This window comes from Lactuca virosa, chromosome 3, assembly GCF_052849685.1.
Source record: "Lactuca virosa cultivar CGN04683 chromosome 3, Lactuca_virosa_CGN04683_v6, whole genome shotgun sequence".
Taxonomy (NCBI): Eukaryota; Viridiplantae; Streptophyta; class Magnoliopsida; order Asterales; family Asteraceae; genus Lactuca; species Lactuca virosa.
The window spans coordinates 357,667,818-357,682,894 of NC_136428.1; the positions used below are offsets into that span (position 1 = coordinate 357,667,818).

At 34.0% G+C, this 15,077-nt stretch overlaps 1 protein-coding gene and 1 long non-coding RNA gene across 3 annotated transcripts; both read left to right on the forward strand.

The window, feature by feature from the left end:
* The first annotated feature begins 1,758 nt into the window (after window positions 1–1,758).
* LOC145163139 (uncharacterized) lies at window positions 1,759–4,358 on the forward strand. 2 transcript variants are annotated; one of them, XR_013739600.1, is made up of 6 exons: window positions 1,759–2,057; window positions 2,196–2,268; window positions 2,460–2,597; window positions 2,728–2,781; window positions 3,042–3,212; window positions 4,180–4,358. It is a non-coding gene; the product is annotated as an uncharacterized LOC145163139 (long non-coding RNA). The 2 variants fall into 2 exon arrangements; XR_013739599.1 differs by having other exon boundaries at window positions 2,728–3,212.
* Window positions 4,359–10,716: 6,358 nt separating this feature from the next.
* LOC145163140 (1-aminocyclopropane-1-carboxylate oxidase homolog 1-like) lies at window positions 10,717–11,908 on the forward strand. Its single transcript, XM_079082016.1, has 2 exons — window positions 10,717–11,575; window positions 11,657–11,908. The coding sequence occupies exons 1-2, from the start codon at window positions 10,736–10,738 to the stop codon at window positions 11,906–11,908; spliced, it is 1,092 nt and encodes a 363-aa protein (XP_078938142.1). The 5' UTR covers window positions 10,717–10,735.
* The last annotated feature ends 3,169 nt before the right edge of the window (window positions 11,909–15,077 follow it).

Below are 15,077 nucleotides of genomic sequence, written 5' to 3' on the forward strand. Positions count from 1 at the left end.
TCTGTAGATATTACACTACGGAATATGCTACAAAATGGCTGGTCGTAGCTATTTTTCTATGGAAATAGCTACGGAGTTGCATTTCCGTAGCTAAATCTTGAATTGTTGCTACAAAATCAAAATTTGTAGTTATTTTACTATGAAATATACTACATGGTTGTTGGTTGTAGGTAGTTTGTTACGGAACTTGTTACGTAATCCATTTCTGTAGTTAGTTGGCTACAAAATTGGTTACGGAATAAAAATACGTAGCTAGTTTGCTACATAATAGAAATTCGTAGCTACTTTGTGACGAAAATTTGCTACACAATAAAAATCTATAGCTAATCTACAACGGAACTTGTAACGGAAAGGTTAACCGTTGTTATTTGTGTATCTAAGTTGTTTTCAAATTTTCAAAATAGCTACAGAATCTAAATCCATAGCTATGTGGCTACGGAATACTTCGTAGTCAATTAGTTATGGAATATACAGTAAAATACAAAAAAATATTTTACCAAAATAAATAAATTACTGTTTTTAATTGTGTTATGATTTTTAATTATAATTTAATTATGATTAATAAATTTTTTTACATATTTTTATAAAGTTTTTCATTTATTCTTATTATCATTATTTTATTATATATTATTAAATATTATATATATATATATATATATATATATATATATATATATATATATATATATATATATATATATATATATATTAAGCATGAATCCTAAAATTAAGCAAAACATAATCAATTCTCACTTCTCAAAATCTCAAATAACCATTTTGCCCTTATTTCCGTAGGCATTGACTCAAGCCAGGTTCCATAGTGAGGGTTATGGATCTTACTATTGGAATCTGTTGTGATATTGTGTAAACTAACTTGCTTGCTGTTATAAATACAAAGTTTCTACGTGACTACTCAAAGATAGATGTAAGTAGGGATGTGCAGAAAATGCGGGTACCTGCTTTCGGAACCGGAACCGCCTCGGAACTGTTGGTTTGGTTCTGGAACCGAAACTGCCTTAAGCGGTTCCGGTTCTGGTTCCCAAAGTGTCGGAACCGTCTCAATTTTTCAAAACCGCTACCCGCTGGATAACCGCCGGTTCTGGTTCCAATGGCGGGTACCCGGAACCGCCGGTTACCCGGAACCAGTACCGACGGGTACCCGTCTTTTCTAAAGCACATATATTATTTATTTATTTATTTATTGATGATTTTGTTTTTTAAAAAATAATAATTTGATTTACTTTTAGGTCAAAGTCTTCTAGGGTTTCTTTCTTAATTCATTCTAAGGCTGAAGGGAGTGGCTCGCCACTCCCCCTCGCTAAGCCATCGTTAAAAATTCGCTACCACTCCCCATAGGGTCGCTAAGGACATGCTGCATTATTGTTGCGCCATTTGCTTGGCGAGTTTAAATGGAAGAAGAAAGTAAGTAGGTGGTCCCCATCTTATTAATTCATTTTATATGTTTGTAACTCTAGCTTTAACATTTGTACCTTTTATATAATTTATTTTATTTAAATATTAAAATAAGAATTTATTTGATTTTAAAAAAAAAATGTTTACCTTTTAACCACATCACCACTCCATATCATCATATTATGCTTACGTGTGTAGAAAAACATGAAGTGACAATGTTTTAGCACATGGTACCACTCCCTCTCGCCTAAAAAACATGAAGTGACAATATTTTAGCACATGCTACAACTCCCTCCCGCCTAAAAAAAACATCGTCACTTCTCAAAACTCTTCACTCTGGTTCTTCTCTACTCTCATTTTCGTTCTTCACTCGTCTTCCTGTAACCCTCTTGTCGAATACTCATGTTAACTTCACGTAACCTCTTGTCGAGTAATCGAGTTTGCAATCTCGTATCTCGGTCAGTTCTTCCATCGCATCTTCATATTCAATCGACTCAATCGCATCTTCCTGTTCAAGGTCAGTTCCATCGCAATTTCGATTATTGCATATGTTAGACAGTTCTGTGACTTCTGTTCGATGATTGCATCTGTCGATGATTGCACTGGTTACTCGACTGGTTGAATGACGATTTTCCCTGTTCAAGGTTAGTTCCATCACAATTTCGATTTTCCTGTTCAATGTTAGTTCCATCGCAAGAACCTGTTAAGTGTATGTTTTTGCAGCTCTTGTGCATGATTTTGGTTCATTTATGTTTAATTTTTCTATGATTTTGTGGATGCAGCTTGTTCTTTGACCCTTTTATGCATAAGATCTATGATTACTCCAATGGAATGAAAGATTTATTGGAGCTAAAGGTAAGACACAACACAACACAATCATATGTATTTTCTCACATTGTTTTCATTGACTTGGACCAATTCAAGTTTGCTGTTCATCATTCTTCTAGTCATATATTTCCATTTATCAAGAAATTTTATAGTTGCAAATTTGAGTTTCTCTTTTAATCTTGATGAACTAACCATGGATTTGTATAATTGGATAACAGATACAATCATTAGAAATAGAAATTGTAGAGGGCAGTTACGTGGGGATGCCTTTTGTTACTTTTTCTGGTAATAACTGGATTAAGAATAATGGTTCAGACTTCTACTTTGAATTTGTTGGACCCAAGAAGGCAATAAAGGTTCTTCTCCATCTAATCCTTAATTAATGAATTTCTTTAGTTTATACTTTATATATACTTAATTGTCTCCATATTTTAGTTATTTCATTCTTTCATTTTTCATGGTTGTATTTTTTTTTTCTTTATGAAGGATGCAGGCTACAAGACAACTAATCTGAAATAAAAACTACAATGTAAAGCCATGGTAAGTTTATTTATGCTCATATCTTCTGTGAGGGTATTTTGGTCTCTTAAAAAGATGCAATTGAATTCCTTCTTCCCTCCCTATGAATGATGAAATCCATCAAATACAGATCTGAAGGATTCCGATGGAATTCAATCCCGTCCATGGGATGGAATCTCGAATTCCAACTCCATCAAAATCCGTGAACCAAACATATACAACTCAAATATATGATCAAGATTCAAGACTTAACCATGGTTTTCATGTCTATGTTTTTTCAGTAAGAAAAGCAGAGCTTAGGATAGGCTCACAGATTTGCTTCGAAATGTTTATGTGAATTATCCACAATATTGTGAGCTTCTGAGAAGGATGATTGTGCAGGTGGAATGATGGAATAATGGCATCAGAATCTTCACAATAACGCAAGCCCTGATGACGTTGTCATTTGTCAGGTATATTGATAACCAATCTACCTATCTTTTTTAAAACCATAAATAGTTACAACTTTTTTACTCATTTTTTTAGGGTTAATTGATTATATTAAAAAGGGTACCCTATTAAAAATGATTTTGACATGAGTGTTTACAGGAACACACTGAATGCAAATGGAATAAGGTTAGGGTTTATAATTTCTTTAATTTTGGTTTTAGATTTTAAAGATTAATGAAATGTTTGAAATTTTAAATTTTAAATTGTTTGGAGGGAATGATAACATGTTATGAAATTATGACTTTTTTAATGAAAAATTTCAGTTGCTAAAAATGGATCCGTTTGTTTTTTAAAATAGATAGTACTAAATGTTATCTGAAATAGTTGATATGGGTTAAAAAAAGAGTGCAATTTCATTTTTTTTTCTCATCTGATACAACTCAACAATTCCATAGAAGTTAAAAAACATAGGAAAGAACTGATTTTATTTTTTTAGCTACTTTTATGTGTGTATTGGTCTGTAGATGTTTGTTTGTGCATTGCTATTATTGTCATAAAGGAAAGTTGTGTTAATATCAATATATATATTACAAATAATAGCAATCTACTTGGCGTAAGTTTACATGTTTAAAATGAAAGTAAGATGCTATGATGGGTTAAAAAGGAAAGTAGGCTGCTATTATAGGTTAAAGTGAAAGTAAGATGCTATGATTGGTTAAAAATTAAAGTATGTTGCCAATATAGGTTAAGAATGAAAGTTGATTGTCATTATGGGTCAAAACAGTCCTCAATAAAAGAAAAACTTAAAATTTTCTTTTTGAATAATTCATAATTGCAAAATAAACATTTATATATTGTTAGTTTAATAATCAAAGAAACATTTATATATTGTCAGATTTTAAATCTCTAGTTGGTCAAAAACTAGAGATATAAGGAGATTTCATACAAGAGATTTGAATGTTAATCAATTTTATAAATTTGATTTTGCAGGTTGTGCCATTTTTGTTGAGCATCTATGGTTGTTTATGTGTTTGTGGTGGTTCCAATATGAACTGTGTGACGATATTTGTAATGAATATTCAGTTTTGATGATAATGAATATTCAGTTTTGATGATTAGGGAACCATGTAAAAGGATTTTCAGTTATGTAATATCTACAAAAATCTATGTAACTATTAAAATTATATTTATGACATTTTTATATATTTCAACGAATATTATAAATGGGAATTGGATTTTGTTGAATATTTTTATCGTTATGAATTTGTTTTGGAACCTATTTTTGGTATGGAACAAATAACTATGAAATTTGCTACGGAACAAATGACTACAGAATTTGTTACGGAATTTGCTACGAAACAAATGGTTATGGAATTTGCTACAAAACAAATGGCTACGGAACTTGTTACGGAACAAATGGCTACGGAATTTGCTACGCACCCTATTGTTACGGAATTGTTATGGATGTGTGTTGTAGTTAAATTGCTACGGAATAAACGTCGTAGCAAAACTGCTATGGAACTATAATTCTGTAGCTAAATAGTTTGCTACAAGAGATATACCTACGGAATCTCATTGGCAAATTCCGTAGCAACTTCTGTAGTTATTCAGGTTTAGCTACGGAATTTTAGCTTTTAGCTACAGAATTTTAGCTTTTAGCTACAAAATTTTTTCGTAGCTAAATCAAAATTTTCTTGTAGTGCAAATGAAGAGAAAAAAAAAAGTGATATTGATACCAGATTGATAAGTGATAGTAGAAAACCTGCATCAAACACTCGTTGACACATTTCATCAAAGACATAGGGAGGGTGTTCTATCAACCCGTAATACAACTGTAAACCCATCTTTTGTATGCAGCCCGAGGAAAATATAATAAATTTTAGATTTTCCAACCACTAAATAAGAAAAATGGAAACAAACCTGTGAAGGTGAAAACTTCAATCACCTTAGCATATTGCCATTTTTCCACTTTTACCCCTTCATTTTTACTGTCCCATGAAACTCTCGCAGTGTTGAAAGTAAACAACCAAATTTTACCAAAAGAAAATAATTTTATACCTCAGGAAAAAGTGATTGTGATGTTGTGAAAGCAGTCAATTACCTACGCGAAAGTAATAAAGTGGAAATAATAGAGTAACTTTCACTCAGAAATAAATTGAAACCTATTAAAATGGCAATGCAATTCAGGCATCAAATGAACACATAAGTAATAAAAGAGACTTACAAATGTTTATTATTGGAGGAAAATCACCAGAAAATTAGCGAAGAAGTGTTGGACCAGTGCTTTGATTCGGTTCTTTCAACAGACGACACCATGTGGCTTCTTCTCCTTCTTCAGGCGCCACTGCAAAAAACATATCAAAAGAAATTGACAGAACACAGTCCAAAAAATGGTGTTTTATGTCAAAACAATTTGACTCAAACGCAAATATACCTCTACTTCTAAGTCGCCATGTCGCTTCTTCTCCTTCTTGTGGTTGTCCCGATACACATCTAAAATGTCGACAACAAAAAGAACATAAGTAGTGCTTGCTTGTTATGGTCATCGGACGACATTTCAAACTAAGAATTCTTCTAAGATGACCAAAACAACCTGCACATGAGTAAAATTTATATGGTCACCAAATGATAAACGGCTATGCTGATGGTCGTTGAGAGATCGATTGAACAGACCAAAATTCACACAGTAATCCAAGTCGGTAGCAGAAATCATTGTATGTTGAATCGGTATTAACAGTCAAAAGTGAAGACTCTTTGATTTAGGATCGATTGATGGTACAATCACACCTGAAATAGATTCCCATCTTCCGGATCAAAATATAGAAAAAGAGAAAGAAAATAAGAAGTCGAGAAGGATGGTGAAAATCGAAAATTGACAAAATACCAGATGATCGACTACACTGTATTCGTATTTTAAACCGGTGTTAATAGAAAAAACATAAAAAAAATCATTTTTACACTACGTGCCGGAATCGGAGCAGTAACCCGGGACCTCTCGGGCTCCACTAAGGTCCGCCACTGCCGATGAGAGAGGCGGTGACTCGGGGGAAAGAGAATTGAAGCGGTGAAAGGCGGTGGAAGAAAGTCGATATATGGATTGGGTTAAGAGGCGGTGAAGGAAACGTGGAATGACAAGGAGCTGAGTAGTTGCGCATGACAGGATGCGGGAACATATGTGTGAAAGAACACGTGTCCACAAACAAATATACAATGTGACAAAAAATGACCCACTGCAAAGAGCAGCCCAAATGAGATAGAATTGAACCCACATCAATAAATAAGGGACCAAAACTGTCAAATCCTTAGGAACTTTACTGTTCCTAAGGTGAGACATTTTTAATATATACTAGAAAGGTTACCCCCGCTACGCGGGGGCCAGAAGCTTTCAATATTGTTTCCGAATCGATAAATATGACAGACGTAGAAAGTGTAAGGATGAAAAGCTCGGGCTTTGCCCCGGACCGTTTTTTTCATGTTTTTATGAAAAAATGTAAAAGTTTTGACTGCAAGGACCAGAAGTGTCAAAATGGCTAAAGAATTCAAGGGGTAGGAATTAGCAACTTTTAAGAAAAGAGATCAAAGTTGTCAAACCGTTAAAGTTTTGTGGCCAAACTTTAAATATTAAAAGATTCCTAAAAAGTGTAAAAATATTGATTGCAAGGACCAAAAGTGTCAAAATGGCTAAAGAATGAGGAGCAAAGTTGTCAAAAAACATCCAAATTTATTATTCATAACTTTGAAGCCCAACAATAATACAGGGACCAATTCTGCCAAAAAAATGGCAAGTTCACTATTCCTAAGATTCATTTCTTTAATATATATATATATATATATATATATATATATATATATATATATATATATATATATATATATATATATATATATATATATTAATTTGAACTTTTTTTTTTTCACTTTTTACAGCTTTTTTACATTTCGTAAACTTTTATTTGAACGGTTTTACAATGTTTTTAGAACCTTTTAAAAAAATTAAAAATATTTTTAAAATTGGTTTAGGTCATTTTTGGTCACTTAACTTTTGGTTTTGTGGTCATTTTGTCATTTAACGCTTGTGAAGTTTTAAAAGGTAATCAAAATTTTTGTTTTGTGCTCATTTAGTCACTTAATTTTTTGTTTTGTCACTTAACTTTTGAATTTGTGCTCATTTAATCACCTAATTTTTAAAATTGTGCTCATTTAGTCATTAAACTTAAAAATAAATTAAAAGTTTAGTGACTAAATAAGTATAATTTTAAAAGTTAGGTGACTAAATGAGCACGAATCCAATAGTTAAGTGACAAAACTAAAAGTTAAGTGACTAAATGAGCACAAAATCAAAAGTTTGATGACCTCTTCAAAATTAAAGAGTTAAGTGACCAAATGAACACAAAACGAAAAGTTAAATGATCAAAAATGACCTACACACTTTAAAATTATTTCACAGTAAAAAACAGAACGAATATTCAAATAGATTGAAACCCACATAACAAACCAACATAAACAATAAATCAAACCTATAAAACCAACTTTGTATTCGACTTATATCATTCTTTTTCTGTATTAGATCTTCAGACAGACCAAATAACAAATTTGGTTTTATGTGTCTCCGTATATTATTTATGGTGTTTAGTTATAAAGGTTTCCGTCTATTTATTGTCTTGGTAGTAAATTTTTTAATAACATTCAAAAAGGTTTAAAAGAAGGTGTAAAAAAGTTTAAAATATTATAAGAAAGTTATACAGAAATGCCATAAAAAAGTTTAAAGATATTGAACAAAAGGTTATAATTTTTTTATAGAAGGTTACAAAAAATTTCTTAAACAAAATAATTCATACAAGAAAAACTAACTTTACAAAGAATTTAAAAAAGAAAACTAATTTGGAAAGAACTTAAAAAAGAGTTTGGAAAGTATGTAACAAAATTGTAACAAAATTTGAAAGTTAGGTTAAAACAAAAAAAATATAAAATGATATATTATACCTACTATAGCAGGTATAAAATAAAAAGAAAAAAATAATATAATAATTTAGTTCCCGTTTGACGCAATAAAATCATTTTATTGCAAATTAAATATAGTGATAATAGTTCGTTTATAAAAACCAATGTTAACCATACTTTTTAATAATAATATAATATTGACTAAGGATTTATGTTAACTTTTTGAAAGGGATTTACCGGTTAATGACATTGGAGGTTAATAAGGTTTTAACTTTGTCTATATTAGGTCCTTAAGGTTTTTTTTTTTTACATATTACACTAATATGGTTGTATATAACCGTTTAAAAAAGATAATAAATTTTAATTTTGTCCACATTAGGTTCCTAAAATCTTTTTTTTGTATATATTACACCAACATGATTGTTATAACCTTTTAAAGATGAGTAATAAGGTTTTAATTTTGTCTACATTATGTGCCTATTTTTAATATTTTTATCATTTTATATAACTCTTTCACAATTTATATTATTATCTAGTTAGATGACTTCATCATTTCATCTTTTCATTTTAGTTGCCCATTCACCACAACTACTGTTTCAATTAAAAGGTTACATAACAATATTTTGTCATTTTTACAAAAAAAAACCTAATATTAATCAAACTATTTATGATTAAGGCTATGTTTGACGCGCCACAACTAGCTGATAAGCTAGTTTATTTTTTGATTTTTTTTAAGTTCTCATGTTTGACAAGCCAAAATGTAGCTTATAAGCTAGCGTTTTAAAAAAAAAAATACTTAGACTAGCTTTTTAAACGTCTTTTTTTAAATTTCCAAATATACCCCTTAATTAATTAAGAAAACATATTTTTAAAATGTCATTTTATGTCATTATATAAATTTCAGATAGCTTATAAGTCAGTGGCAGAGCCATGGTCAAAGTAAAAGGATATCTCTGAAATTAATACAGTATCCCCGGTAAGTAATGGTGTATCGAGGATACCCCACTGGCGAAGCCATTACTTATCTGGGATACCCTATTACTTTTCGGAGATACTCTTCTACTTTGACCTTGGCTTCGCCACTGGCTTATAAGTTATCTAAAATTTATATAATGACATAAAAGGTCATTTAAAAAAATATGTTTTTATAATTATATAAGGGGTATATTTGGAAATTTATATAAAAAAATACTTTTAAAAAACTAGTCTAAGTAGTTTTTTAAAACATTAGCTTATAAGCTACTTTTAGTTTGCCAAACATGACAACTTAAAAAAGATCGAAAAATAAACTAAGTTATCAGCTAGCTGTGGCACACCAAACATAGCCTTAATCATTAAGACTTTGATTATCATTAGTTTTTTTTTTTTTTTTTTTTTTTTTTTTTTTTTTGTAAAAATGACAAAAAATTGTTATGTAACCTTTCAATTGAAAATGTGATTGTGGTGAATGGGCGACTAAAATGAGAAGATGAAATGATGAAGACATCTAACTAGATACTAATATAAATTGTAAAAGAGTTAGATGAAATGATAAATATTAAAAATAGGGACCTAATGTAGACAAAATTAAAACCTTATTCCCCTCTTTAAACGATTATAACAACCATGTTGGTATAATATGTACAAAAAAGACCTTAGAGACCTAATGTTAGGGGTGTCAATTTATGACACGACACGACAAAAATACACGAAACGAAACGAAATTGGGACGAAATCAAAATTCGAATTCGTGTTCGTGTCGTGTTCGTGTCAAGATTAAAAAACACGATGTCGTGTCGTGTTGTGTCGTGTTCGTGTTCATAAATCGACACGAAATTGACACGATTAAGCATGTGGTTGTCGGGTTTTCGTGTTTGTCGTTTTTGTCGTGTTATATATCTTTAAGTATGAATGAAATACACTAATAGTTATGTAATATTATATTTGTCGTGTCGTGTTGTCGTGTTTTAATTGGTTCGTTTTCGTGATAATGAAAAAAACACGACATCGTGTCGTGTCGTGTTCGTGTTATACAAAACCTTGTCGTGTCGTGTCGTGTCAGACAAAAACACGACACGACTGCCCGATTTGACAGCCCTACCTAATGTGGACAAAATTAAAACTTTATTACATTTTTTAAACGGTTATATACAACCATATTGATGTAACATGTACAAAAAAAATCTTAAGGACTTAATATGGACAAAGTTAAAACCTTATTACCCTCCTAAGTCATTAACCGAGATATTAACTGTGTCCTCAAAATTCTAATAAAACTATTCATGTTACATTCCTCAAAATTCTAATAAAACTATTCATGTTACATTCCTCAAAATTCTAATAAAACTATTCATGTTACATTTTTCCTTAAAGACTCTTTTTATAATATATATTTTTGTTTTTGTTTTTGTTTGTTTGTTTTTGTTTTTTTTAAGATTCTCGATGTGTAAAAATCCAAAACGAGGTATATCTGTGGGGACTATCCACAAAAGAATATAAAACACTAAAAGGTCAATTCGACCCGACCGATCTTGTTACCTGAAAGGCAGTTACCTGGTTTAATTTTTAATCATTTATTGCAGTAATGCTTCATTGGCCCTGCATACATGTACAATTATCTTCACAAATGGCTACCACCACAGCAACTGAAATCACAACTTCTTCAGCTTCCTCAGCGTACGATCGAGAAGTGGAACTCAAAGCTTTCGACCAAACAAAAGCGGGTGTCAAAGGCCTCATCGATGTCGGAATCACACAGATCCCCCGCATCTTCATCCACCCACCGGAAACCTCCACCAAAACAACCATGGCTTTGGAGATTCCAGTCGTAGACCTTGGATCCACAGATAGAGCATCAACGGTGCAGAAGATCCATGCAGCCTCGGAGAATCTTGGGTTTTTTCAAGTGGTGAATCACGGGATCCCTGTGAGTGTTATGGACGAGATGCTTCAAGGAGTTCGTAGATTTCACGAACAAGATGTGGAGGTGAAGAAAACGTTTTACACGAGGGATGTTTCGAGACCAGTGGTGTATAATTGCAATTTCGATCTACTCAGTTCCCCCACAGCCAACTGGGGAGACACCTTTTATTCATTTATGGCTCCATCACCTCCGCCACCTGAGGAATTGCCGGAGGTTTGCAGAGACATACAAATAGATTACTCGAATCGTGTGCTAAAACTTGGCAGCTTACTGTTCATGATTATCTCCGAGGCCTTGGGGTTGAACGCAAGTCACCTGGGAGATATGGACTGTGACAAGGTGCTTTTATTCGCCGGCCATTATTATCCAGTTTGTCCACAGCCAGAGGTAACCATGGGTACAGCCAAACACAGAGATGGTGGATTCATAACTGTGCTTCTACAAGATGAAATGGGAGGACTTCAAATCCTCAATCAAAACCAATGGATTGATGTTCCTCCAATTCGTGGTGCGCTTGTGATCAACATTGGAGATTTATTACAGGCAAGTAGTAAGTGTAGTTGAGCATGTGAGTTTTACTCTGAACATTCACTTTTGGAGTCTAATTGTGTTGAGGTTTTTCAGATGATGTCAAATGACAAACTGAGGAGTGTGGAGCATAGAGTGGTGGCAAATAAGAATAGGCCGAGAGTTTCGGTGGCATGTTTCTTCGGCTCCTCCGTAGAACCATCACAGAAGGTGTACGGACCTATCAAGGAACTTGTTTCAGATGACAACCCTCCGAGGTACAGAGAAACCACCGTTCATGAGTACAGTCAATATTCATTATCTAAGGGCCTCGATGGTGTTCCTCGTTTGCTTCATTTGAAGCTTTAGATTATATTACAAATTTATATATGCCCGCTAAGATTTCCTTATCAAAATCATTGTGAAAATATGAAAAAATTTAAGTTATTTTAGGTGATAAAAAAATAAAAAAATATATTTTTTCATTAGTTTGTTAATTTTAGTAATGAATATTCATTTTTTTGTGCTTGTCATGCGAGCATATTGATTGAGGATGGTAATTCCACACATTCAAACTCTAGCATGCCAAAAATATTGCTCCGTGATGTGCTATTAACCTCCCAAGTAAATTTTGAGATAAGTTGATATGGATCGTTCAATTGGTAAAGTTTACCATTTTTTTATATTCAATTTATTTTATTCTTAGATTATCTTGTGAAAATGAAACAAATTATATATATATATATATATATATATATATATATATATTAAATCACAAGGACCTTAGCAACAATAATTTTTTAGCCATTGGTTTTTTGCCACAAATCTTTGGTGAATTTGACATTTTTCATCCCTAAAATCAAAACTTTTACATTTTTGTGTTTTGATTAAGCTTTTGTGCCTTTATGTTTTTGCCACAAATCTTTTGTAACTTTGACACTTTTAGTTCTTGTAGTCAAAAGTTTTACATTTTGTTGTTTTTGCCACAAATCTTTAATGAATTTGACACTTTTCGTCCTTGTACTCAAAACTTTTACATTTTGACATAAAAAACACAAAAACTGAAACATCCCAGAAATACAAGCCAAAAATTTCATTTTTAACTCATTAATAAAACCATAATTATTCTTCAAAATACAAAAATCATAAACTGTGTATCTCAAGAATAACTTAACATCTGTCAAATATATCAGAGTATAAACATCCCAGGCTGAACAAATGGTATGTGCACTGCAATCTCCCGAGCTCCTCTTTTGAAACTGAAGCACCTGAAATCAAAACTGAAACTGTAAGCACGAAGCTTAGTGAGCTCCCCCAAACTACCACATACCATACAAAGCACATATAACAAATAACATAAATCTGGGACTACTCCCAACTGCATCGGGACGAATCCCGACATCGGCTTACCCGACATCGGACTCCTGTCCGGCATCGGGCTCACCCCGACATTCGACCGCATCGGGCATCGGGCTCACCTCGACATCGGGCTTGCCCCGACATCGGGCTTACCTCGGCACATACACAGCATAACATATATCATAAACACATAACATAATAACATAATCTGCATCGGGCTTGCCCCGACATCGGACCGAAGTCCGGAACAGCAACATATAACACATAAACTAGCATACATCAGGCTTGCCCCGAAATACATAATACATGGCATAATGACTAGCATACATCGGGCTTGCCCCGACATCGGGCTTACCCCGGAACACATAGTATATAATATAATCACATATACTGCATCGGGCTTGCCCGACATCGGACCGGAGTCCGGAACACATAACACATAACACATAAACATGCATGAATCACAAAGACATCAAGCATACATAACTACTTCTCGGGACCACCCCGACATCGGACCGGAGTCCGGAAACATATAGACTGCATCGGGCTAACCCCGACATCGGGCTTGCCCTGACATACTGTACTACTTAAACGGGCCGACATTGGTGCCTTAGACCCGTTCCTATTGGAGGAAAACTCACCTCTCAAACTGGATGCTGAAAACTTGAGCGGGGGTATCTTTGTCAACTGCTCCAACGACTCCACGGCTATTATGACAAAATTGGGCCATGACCGAGGCCCAATTCCTCAAAGTCCTCCAATGGCCCAATTTTCTAAATTGGTCCCAACTCCTCAAATGGGCTTTGAACCGAAGCCCAAACTAGTCCTTGGCCCTTAACTATCTCCTGGTGGCCCATCATGGCCCGACATCTACTAACCCAAAGCCTGGCCCCAAACCGAGGCCCACTAACGCAAAGTCCACAGTCTGAGTGTACGTTGAGCGTACTCTTCTGTACGCTGTGCGTACAGCTTGCATGGCTTGTACGCTGCCCGTACTGGCGTGTACGCCCAACGTTCTCCCCTGATAAGCCATATTCTCCAAAACAGCTTAATCCCTTAAGACACAACTTCCAAACTTCAGACCTGAGTCTAAAAATCCTTCTTAACCCATAAAGTTGATCACTTGGTGGCTTGCACCCCACCAAATGAGATCAACTTAGAAAAATAGTAACTATCTTCATGGAAATGGCTAGATCTCTTACATGGATGCAAATGGGCCTTAATGATTGCAACTTTACTGCTCATGGGACTCAAATAACTTCATGGGTGGCAACCCTAAGTCCAGAAACGGATTTGCACCATAAAAATCCATTCTTGAAACCAAAAAGGACAATATCCATAAGAACTTAGATCTATGATGTAGAAGCACCAAGATGGAAACTTTATACCTTCAATAGACTGGAAATGATGTGAAACCACTGGATCTACAAGCTCTCTTCAATCTCTTGCTTCTTCTCTAAACACCTTCTTCCTCAAAACTCCAAAATACTACTCTAATGGCCATCCAAGATCCAAAATCACTCAAATGAGGGCTAAGGGTCGATTTCTAGGGTTTAGAGGGTGGAGGCTGAAGATATTAGGGTTAGGTTATGAGATAAGGGGCTTAAATAGGGTCCAAGACCCTAAAATAGGGTTCAAGTCTAATTGGCGTACGCCCAGCGTATATATGGTATGCCCAACGTACCCCGAAGAACATTCATGACCATCCTGGTCAGTACGCCCAATGTACTCCAAAAGTATGCCCAGCGTACTGCCTTCTTGACTAGTACGCCCAGCGTACTCGGCTAAGCCTGAAACCACTAAACTTCTGAAGGCCATAACTTCTTCATTATAAATCCGTTTTCGATGATCCTTATATCCACGAAAAGGTAACAAGAAGCCCTACAATTATATCAAATCATATCTTCCTTAATACCTTCCGAACAAAAGTCCATTTTCCACAAAAGCCCAAACTGACACTTTACCGAAATAACCCTAGGCTCCAAAACACAAACCGAACATCCGGATCGCTTCTAATACATCGCTCGCACCCAAAATAGCCTAGATCTTACCCTTTTCAAAAGCCATAATCCTTATGATGACCGGCCTTCGGGCCAAAGCCTCAGACTAGGAGTCAATTCAGAACAGGGTGTTACAAATCTCCCCCAACTTAAATTAGATTTCGTTCTCGAAATCATTC